Genomic DNA, 10,400 nt, shown 5'->3' with positions numbered 1-10,400 from the left:
TTACAAGTTAATTAAAAATGAAAAGCTGAAATGTCTTCAGTCAATAAGTATTCAACTCCTTTGTTTCGACAAGCCTAAATAAGTTCAGGAGTAAAAATGTGCTTAAAAAGTCACATAATAAAAGTTGCATGGACTCACTCTGTGTCATTCATTATTTGTGAATGACTACCTCATCTCTGTACCCCACACATACAATTATCTGTAAGGTCCCTCATCTCTGTACCCACACATACAATTATCTGTAAGGTCCCTCATCTCTGTACCCCACACATACAATTATCTGTAAGGTCCCTCATCTCTGTACCCCACACATACAATTATCTGTAAGGTCCCTCAGTCCAGTAGTGAATTTCAAACACAGATTCAACCACAAAGACCAGGTAGGCTTTCCAATGTCTCTCAAAGAAGGGCACCTATTGGAAGATGGGTTAAAAACTGTAAAAAGCAGACACTGAATATCGCTTTGAGCACGGAGAAGTTAATAATTACACTTAATGGTGTATCAATACACCCAGTCATTACAAAGATTGAACCGTTCAGGGATTTCACCAGGAGGCCAATGACTTTAAAACAGTTACTGAGTTGAATGGCTGTGATAGGGGACAACTGAGGATGGATCAACAACATTGTAGTTACTCCACAATACTAACCTAAATGACAGAGTGAAAAGAAGGAAGCCTGTACTTTAACTATATATTAAAAAAGGTGCATCCTGTTTGCAACAAGGCAGTTTAAGTAATACGGCACAAAATGTGGCGAAGGAATTAACTTTATGTCCTGCATTTAAAAAAATAGTTGTTTGAGGCAAATCCCAGAACACGTCACTGAGTACCACTCTTCATATTTTCAAGCATGGTGTTGGCTGCATCATGTTATGGGTATGATTGTCATCGGCAAGGACTAGATTGTTTTTTGGGGAATAAAAAGATACCGAATAGAGTTAAGCACAGGCAAAATCATAGAGGGAAAACCTGGTTCAGTCTGCTTTCCAACAGACACTTGGGAGACTAACAACTTTTAGCAGGACAAAAACCTAAAACACAAGGTCAAATCTGCACTGGAGTTACTTACCAAGATGGCATTGAATGTTCCTGAGTGGCCTAGTTACAGTTTTGACTTAAATAGGCTTGAAAATCTATGACAAGAATAGATTTTTTTAAGTAACAATGTGCAAATATTGTACAATCCAGGTGTGTAAGGCTCTTAGAGACTTAACCAGAAAGACTCACAGCTCTTAGAGACTTACCCAGAAAGACTCACAGCTCTTGGAGACTTACCCAGAAAGACTCACAGCTCTTAGAGACTTACCCAGAAAGACTCACAGCTCTTAGACACTTACCCAGAAAGACTCACAGCTCTTGGAGACTTACCCAGAAAGACTCACAGCTCTTAGAGACTTACCCAGAAAGACTCACAGCTCTTAGACACTTACCCAGAAAGACTCACAGCTCTTGGAGACTTACCCAGAAAGACTCACAGCTCTTAGAGACTTACCCAGAAAGACTCACAGCTCTTAGAGACTTACCCAGAAAGACTCACAGCTCTTGGAGACTTACCCAGAAAGACTCACAGCTCTTATAGACTTACTCAGAAAGACTCACAGCTCTTAGAGACTTACCCAGAAAGACTCACAGCTCTTGGAGACTTACCCAGAAAGACTCACAGCTCTTAGAGACTTACCCAAAAAGACTCACAGCTGCCAAAGGTGGTTCTAACATGTATTGACTCAGGGGTCTGAGTCAATACATGGTTGGAGTCATTAAAATGCGTTTTTCAACCACTCCACAAATGTCTTGTTAACAAACTAGAGTTTTGGCAAGTCGGTTAGGAAATCTACTTTTTCCAACAATTGTTTACAGACAGAATATTTCACTTATAATTCACTGTATCACAATTCCAGTGGGTCAGAAATGTACATACACTAAGTTGACTGTGCCTTTAAACAGCTTTGAAAATTCCAGAAAATTATGTCATGGCTTTAGAAGGTTCTGATAGGCTAATTGACATCATCTGAGTTAATTGCAGGTGTACCTGTGGATGTATTTCAAGGCCTACCTTCAAGCTCAGTGACTTTTTTGCTTGACATCATGGGAAAATCAAATGAAATCAGCCAAGACCTCAGAAAAAAAGTGGTAGACCTCCACAAATCGGGTTCATCCTTGGGAGAAGTTTCCAAACGCCTGAAGGTACCACGTTCATCTGAACAAACAATAGTACCCAAGTATTAACACCATGGGACCACGCAGCCGTCATACCGCTCAGGAAGGAGACGCGTTCTGTCTCCTAGAGATGAAATACTTTGGTGCGAAAAGTGCAAATCAATCCCAGAACAACAGCAAAGGACCTTGTGAAGATGCTGGAGGAAAACAGGTACACAAGTATCTGTATCCACAGTAAAACGAGTCCTATATCGACATATCGCCGCTCAGCAAGGAAGAAGCCGCTGCTCCAAAACTACCATAAAAAAAAGCCAGACTACAGTTTGCAACTGCACATGGGGACAAATATCGTACTTTTTGAAGAAATGTCATCTAGTCTGATGAAACAAAAATAGAACTGTTTGGCCATAATGACCATTGTTATGTTTGGAGGAAAAAGGGGGAGGCTTGCAAGCCGAAGAACACCATCTCAACAGTGAAGCACGGGGGTGGCAGCATCATGTTGTGGGGGTGCTTTGCTGCAGGAGGGACTGGTGCACTTCACAAAATAAATGGCATCATGAGTGAGGGAAATTATGTGGATTTATAGAAGCAACATCTCAAGTTAAAGCTTGGTCGCAAATGGGTCTTCCAAATGGACAATGACCCCAAGCATATTTCCAAAGTTGTGGCAAAATGGCTTAAGGACAACAAAGTCAAGGTATTGGAGTGGCCATCACAAAGCCCTGACCTCAATCCTATAGAAAATTTGTGGGCAGAACTGAAAAAGCGTGTGCGAGCAAGGAGGCCTACAAACCTGACTCAGTTACACCAGCTCTGTCAGGAGGAATGGGACAAAATTCACCCAACTTATTTTGGGAAGCTTGTGGAAGGCTACCCCAAACGTTTGACCCAAGTTAAACAATTTAAAGGCAATGCTACCAAATACTAATTGAGTGTTTGTAAACTTCTGACCCACTGGGAAGTAAATCATTCTCTCTACTATTATTCTGACATTTCACATTCTTAAAATAAAGTGGTGATCCTAACTGACCTAAGACAGGGAATAATTACAAGGATTAAATGTCAGGAATTGTGAAAAACTGAGTTTAGATGTATTTGGCTAAGGTGTATGTAAAATTCCGACTTCAACTGTGTATACATGAGACATTTCTGTATTTTATTTTCAATAAATTAGCAAAATAATCTAAAAACATGTTTTCATTTTGTCATATTGGGATATTGTGTGTAGATGGGTGAGAATTTTGAATTAGGTCTGTATCGTTTGGACAATATCACAATATTATTTTTTGCGTTAGTTGGCTGTAGCTGCACTCAAATGTTCCTTCTTGGCTTGTTCTCTTCGTTCATTTTAAATAAAACATCTTTTTTTGCTTTTTTTATTTCCATGACTGATCAAAACTTGTTTTCTCATGGCTCTCTCTTGTCCCTCTGAAGCAGACATACAGTATGGTGAGCAATATTGTTTTCTCATGGCTCTCTCTTGTCCCTCTGAAGCAGACATACAGTATGGTGAGCAATATTGTTTTCTCATGGCTCTCTCCTGTCCCTCTGAAGCAGACATACAGTATGGTGAGCAATATTGTTTTCTCATGGCTCTCTCTTGTCCCTCTGAAGCAGACATACGGTGAGCAATATTGTTTTCTCATGGCTCTCTCCTGTCCCTCTGAAGCAGACATACAGTATGGTGAGCAATATTGTTTTCTCATGGCTCTCTCTTGTCCCTCTGAAGCAGACATACGGTGAGCAATATGTTTAGAACATCGAATCACAATCAAATCGTAGTACTGAATCTCAATACAAAGAGTATCGTGAGAATCACAATACATATCATATTGGCACCTAAGTATCCTGATAATATGGTATCGTGAGGTCCCTAGCAATTCCCAGCCCTAATTTACACACACACACACACACACACACACACACACACACACACACACACACACACACACACACACTGTAGACAATTGGGATGAGGGAAAGGAGACAAGGAGAGGAGACCACTTTAGACTAATGGAATGAGGGAGAGGAGACAAGGAGAGGAGATCACTTTAGACTATTGGAATGAGGAAGAGGAGACAAGGAGAGGAGACCACTTTAGACTATTGGAATGAGGGAGAGGAGACAAGGAGATGAGACCACTTTAGACTAATGGAATGAGGGAGAGGAGACAAGGAGAGGAGACCACTTTAGACTAATGGGATGCAGCCAGGCTCTAACCAGGCCACACAGGTACCTCTCAATGCCATATTATCACGATACTTAGAGTGGGGCAAAAAAGTATTTAGTCAGCCACCAATTGTGCAAGTTCTCCCACTTAAATAGATGAGAGAGGCAGACAAAATTAGAAGAAAAAATCCAGAAAATCACATTGTAGCATTTTTAATAAATGTATTTGCAAATTATGGTGGAAAATAAGTATTTGGTCAATAACAAAAGTTTATCTCAATACTTTGTTATATACCCTTTGTTGTATATACCCATTCTTCCATGCAGATCTCCTCTAGAGCAGTGATGTTTTGGGGCTGTTGCTGGGCAACACGGACTTTCAACTCCCTCCAAAGATTTTCTATGGGGTTGAGATCTGGAGACTGGCTAGGCCACTCAAGGACCTTGAAATGCTTCTTACGAAGCCACTCCTTCGTTGCCCAGGCGGTGTGTTTGGGATCATTATCATGCTGAAAGATCCAGCCACGTTTCATCTTCAATGCCCTTGCTGATGGAAGGAGGTTTTCACTCAAAATCTCACAATACATGGCCCCGTTCATTCTTTCCTTTACACGGATCAGTCGTCCTGGTCTCTTTGCAGAAAAACAGACCCAAAGCATGATGATGATGATTTTCACCCCCATGCTTCACAGTAGGTATGGTGTTGTTTGGATGCAACTCAGCATTCTTTGTCCTCCAAACACGACGAGTTGAGTTTTTACCAAAAATCTCTATTTTGGTTTCATCTGACCATATGACATTCTCCCAATCTTCTTCTGGATCATCCAAATGCTCTCTAGCAAACTTCAGACGGGCCTGGACATGTACTGGCTTAAGCAGGGGGACACGTCTGGCACTGCAGGATTTGAGTCCCTGGCGGCGTAGTGTGTTACTGATGGTAGGCTTTGTTACTTTGGTCCCAGCTCTCTGCAGGTCATTCACTAGGTCCCCCCGTGTGGTTCTGGGATTTTTGCTCACCGTTCTTGTGATCATTGTGACCCCACGGGGTGAGATCTTGCGTGGAGCCCCAGATCGAGGGAGATTATCAGTGGTCTTGTATGTCTTCCATTTTCTAATAATTGCTCCCACAGTTGATTTCTTCAAACCAAGCTGCTTACCTATTGCAGATTCAGTCTTCCCAGCCTGGTGCAGGTCTACAATTTTGTTTCTGGTGTCCTTTGACATCTCTTTGGTCTTGGCCATAGTGGAGTTTGGAGTGTGACTGTTTGAGGTTGTGGACAGGTGTCTTTTATACTGATAACAAGTTCAAACAGGTGCCATTAATACAGGTAACGAGTGGAGAACAGAGGAGCCTCTTAAAGAAGAGGTTACAGGTCTGCGAGAGCCAGAAATCTTGCTTGTTTGTAGGTGACCAAATACTTATTTTCCACCATAATTTGCAAATAAATTCATTAAAAATCCTACAATGTAGGAGTAAATACTTTTTTGCCCCACTGTACGTGCCGATACAATATGAGAGAGAGGAGAGGAGAGGAGAGGAGAGGAGAGGAGAGGAGAGGGGAGAAGAGAAGAGAAGAGAAGAGAAGAGAAGAGAAGAGGAGAGGAGAGGAGAGGAGAGGAGAGGAGAGGAGAGGAGAGGAGAGGAGAGGAGAGGAGAGGAGAGGAGAGGAGAGGAGAGGAGAGGAGAGGAGAGGAGAGGGGAGGGGAGGGGAGATCTGATTGATTAGCGCCTACTTTACATATCTACACACACTCATGCAAGTAGAAACCACATTTATCGACGACGTGATGGGTGCCAGGGGGAACCTGGAGCTTAGGGCAGCACACCACATCTATAAATCTCCCCCTAATACACAGACGCACACATACTGAAAAGCACACAGAGACACAGACACACAGATTTCTGCTCAGAAGCACACACACAGAGAAACACACACACACACACACACACACACTTCTTTCACCCTGCTGCCAACTTACACCACAAGCCAAAACTGATAGATCTCACACAGAAAAGGACTGAAAAAACATTTCATTTTATATTTATAACATTTATCATTATTATATTATATTATTATATTATTTATCATTTTTACAATGTTTTCTGATGTTGATATGAATTAATTATTTTGTATCATTCACAGTTGTTTTATATTTTTTCTCATCTAACTCAACTAAATAATGTCAACCACATTGCTCACTGAAGATGAACAAACATTTTCACTCAGATGAAACCGTGGCTGCTCACCCCCCCCCCCCCCCCCCCCCCCACCTCCCAACACCACATTTAAACGAGTTACATGATGTACCTGGCTTTGTGGTCTGACTCTCAAGCCGTTATGATCTTATTCAGAGCGCTAGAATATTATGATGAATATAATGTGTGTACCATGCTGCCCCCATCAGGGCCTCAGGGGAACTGCACCCTAACAGGTCAGAAATTACTCATCTACAATCCACACACACACACACACACACACACACACACGTGCACACGCGCGCGTACACGCACACGCACACACACACACACAGCATCAGTCTAACCACCAAAGACTAACAGGAGCAAAATACCTTGAGAAGACGTTGAAAAGGCACTAAATTTAAAAAATAAATAAATAAACGTCGAATAGACGTTTTTTTTCCATCCATTTTTGCTCAGTGGGAATTGCTTTCAGTCTTCTCCCGCATTAAACCACTGTTTAAACTTATAACTCATCCAATAAACAGTGACTGTATGAACCCTGTTAAACTCCCTTAATGTGAAAGCTTGTTCAATAATGTAATGTGGGCTACCATTAAACACCACTAACCACCACCACAGCCTTGGGCTCGCTTATTGATCCGAATGAACACAACACCCTGGTAACACAGAGTAAATATATTGTCCAGACAGACAGCTCAAATGACCCCTTTTAGGAGCTGAATTAGACCAATTATTAGAGTTCCCTGTCCTGTCCCCCCCCAGGGTATTAGGAATATGGAAAGTACTCTAGCTTAATCATAGAATTACAATGAACTTCTATGACCTTAAGGTCTCCGTAACATTTACGTTCCTCTACGTTGGTAATACTGTGACACTAGTGCGGTTCAGTTTCATGCAGGGTGAACCTGAAAATACATGTATTTGTTGTTTACAGTGTATGGAGTACTATGCCAACGTAGTTCTATGTTGATCTTACTGCTGAGCCTTACAGTGTGATTCATGGATGGCTGGATAACATCATGCATATGCTATATTCTTGTTACTCTAGTCATTATTAAGGGGAGTTCACAACTATGTTAATCACATGAGATAAATGTATGTCCAAAACATGAAGTTAATTACACAACGTATTACACCAAGTTAAGATATGTAAATATACCTATCTACCTATCTATCTATCTATCTATCTATATACCTATCTATCTATCTATCTATCTATCTATCTATATACTTATATATCTATCTATCTATCTATATACTTATATATCTATCTATCTATCTATCTATCTATCTATCTATATACTTATCTATCTATCTATCTATCTATCTATCTATCTATCTATCTATCTATCTATCTATCTATCTATCTATATATCTATCTATCTATCTACTTATCTATCTATCTATCTATATATCTATCTATATATCTATCATCTATCTATCTCTATACCTATCTACCTATTTATCTATCTATCTATCTATCTATCTATATATCTATCATCTATCTATCTATATACCTATCTATCTATCTATCTATCTATCTATCTATCTATCTATCTATCTATCTCTATATATATATATATATATATATATATATATATATATATATATATATATATATATATATATATATAATAACTTTAGGTCCATGTTTTATATAGTTCATAGCCTAATATGTTGTGCATATATATCTATATATTAAGATAGATAGATATCCATTGGCTGGCTGGTATCAATAAGGCACGTTTTATCATAATGCACCGGATGGACACAATCCAGCTGCTTTGTTAAGTCGTAAATGCATTACCACGTTTTTATTTATTTTTTTACAATTTACATTTAGTTAATGAACAAGGGGTCAAACTGCTTTACGGTTAACCAATCAACCATTACCACACGATATATTGGTGTATTGCAATGCATTGGATCGGCTACTCACATTGGGCGAGCGCTCATTACACACTAAAGGAATGAACCGGACCGTTGGGTTGATGTTATTGATCTGGTCTGTTTCGCAGCGACATATCAATAACATACACGTTTACGTAGCCTATAGTGTTCTGTGAAGATGACGACGAGGAAGATGATGTTGACGACAACTTATTGTCATTGATTAACTGATTGAACGGTGGTAACAACATGGCGTAGATTCCTATCTCTTTCACATACTATAAACTCATACGTAACTATATGTATGTTTTATATACTTAATTAGCCTATTGTCCAAAAAGTTACAACAATATAAACAATGAACGGGACTCAAAACAGACACTTGTGGGTTCCAGACTGACTCAAAACGACACTTGTGGGTTCCAGACTGACTCAAAATGACACTTGTGGGTTCCAGACTGGCCCAAAACGACACTTGTGGGTTCCAGACTGACTCAAAACGACACCTGTGGGTTCCAGACTGACTCAAAACGACACTTGTGGGTTCCAGACTGACTCAAAACGACACTTGTGGGTTCCAGACTGACTCAAAACGACACTTGTGGGTTCCAGACTGGCCCAAAACGACACTTGTGGGTTCCAGACTGACTCAAAACGACACTTGTGGGTTCCAGACTGACTCAAAACAGACACTTGTGGGTTCCAGACTGACTCAAAACGACACTTGTGGGTTCCAGACTGACTCAAAACGACACTTGTGGGTTCCAGACTGACTCAAAACGACAGCCAGAAGAAGGGCTCGTGGCTACGTGGGGAGCGTGCCCAAACTCTTTACGCAGGGCATGTCAGACTATCTACATAGAGTTCACAAATAGAATATCAACGAGACAATATTTCCATAATATGTCATCAAATGACCGAAGCAACAACAGTAGGGCTAAGCAACGGAAATAGAAGTCTTTTCACTTTTGAAGTGGCAAGATCACTTCAGGTTAATCACATTAGGCTACAAGTTATTACGGATGGCGAAGCAACGTTAACGGTCAGTCCGCTCAACACTATGACATCCGGAACTGTTGTGGTCCAACTCAAAAGACCTCGGTCGATTTAACAAATAGAAAGAACAGTCAAGTGTGACACTATGTACCTGAAAAGGTGATTGACTTGTTGGGAAACTGTCGATCTATAAGACTGACTGGTGTAAAAAATAAAAAATAAAAAACAGGGCTACCTGACATGATTTTAACGTTAAAACTGAGTGGTTAAATTGAGTGAAATTCAATTCTTACCTTTATAGACTTGTCCTCGTATCGATACAAGCAAGCTGATAGCAGCCAAGAGACCGTGCATAACTTTATCCATATCGAAACGGACAGCCGTAGTGTTATTAACCCCCCGGTAGCAGGGTTAACTTGAGAGAGATAAACTATTGTTCTGTCTGTCACAAGTTCAATTGTCTGCCCCCCTATACTTCGCATCTAACTGACAGAGGGATAATAAAACTGTTATTTTCTCCCTTCTTCCTCGGTTCGGTGTGAGTGACCAACGGTATTCGACTTCCAACTGACTTCGCGCGGGGATGAATCTCAAGACTCCGGTATTACACCGGGAGGATAGAGTGGTTTCCGTTCGGCGAGCTCTCTGCCTGCTGTCCTCTCTCTCTCTCTCTCTCTCTCTCTCTCTCTCTCTCTGTCCTCTCTCTCTCTCTGTCCTCTCTCTCTCTCTCTCTCTGTCCTCTCTCTCTCTCTGTCCTCTCTCTCTCTCTCTCTCTCTCTCCCTTTCTCTCTCTCTGCCTCTGCCTCTCTCTCTCTCTCTCTCTCTCTCTCTGGTAGAGGCTGTATCGGAGCTCTCTCTCTCTCTCTCTCTCTTTCTCTCTCTCTCCGGTAATATCGGAGCTCTCTGACTAACTGTGCTGGCAAGCGGGAGGCAGAAACAGAGATGTCCACCGGAACGCGGGAATGGATGGTGTCGGTCAC

General features: G+C 41.0%; 1 protein-coding gene across 1 annotated transcript in view; it reads right to left on the bottom strand.

Moving 5' to 3' along the window:
- Positions 1-9,967, bottom strand: part of LOC139386493 (receptor-type tyrosine-protein phosphatase mu-like) — a 474,202-nt gene extending 464,235 nt beyond the window's left edge. Inside the window, exon 1 of the mRNA XM_071132061.1 lies at positions 9,714-9,967. Within this exon, the coding sequence (XP_070988162.1) occupies positions 9,714-9,786 (73 nt within the window). The 5' untranslated portion in view covers positions 9,787-9,967. The remainder of the gene's footprint in view (positions 1-9,713) is intronic.
- Positions 9,968-10,400: the final 433 nt, after the last annotated feature.

Source organism: Oncorhynchus clarkii, chromosome 28, assembly GCF_045791955.1.
Source record: "Oncorhynchus clarkii lewisi isolate Uvic-CL-2024 chromosome 28, UVic_Ocla_1.0, whole genome shotgun sequence".
NCBI lineage: Eukaryota > Metazoa > Chordata > Actinopteri > Salmoniformes > Salmonidae > Oncorhynchus > Oncorhynchus clarkii.
The sequence above is the reverse complement of the archived record's forward strand: the minus strand, read 5'-3'. Positions and strand labels throughout refer to the sequence as shown.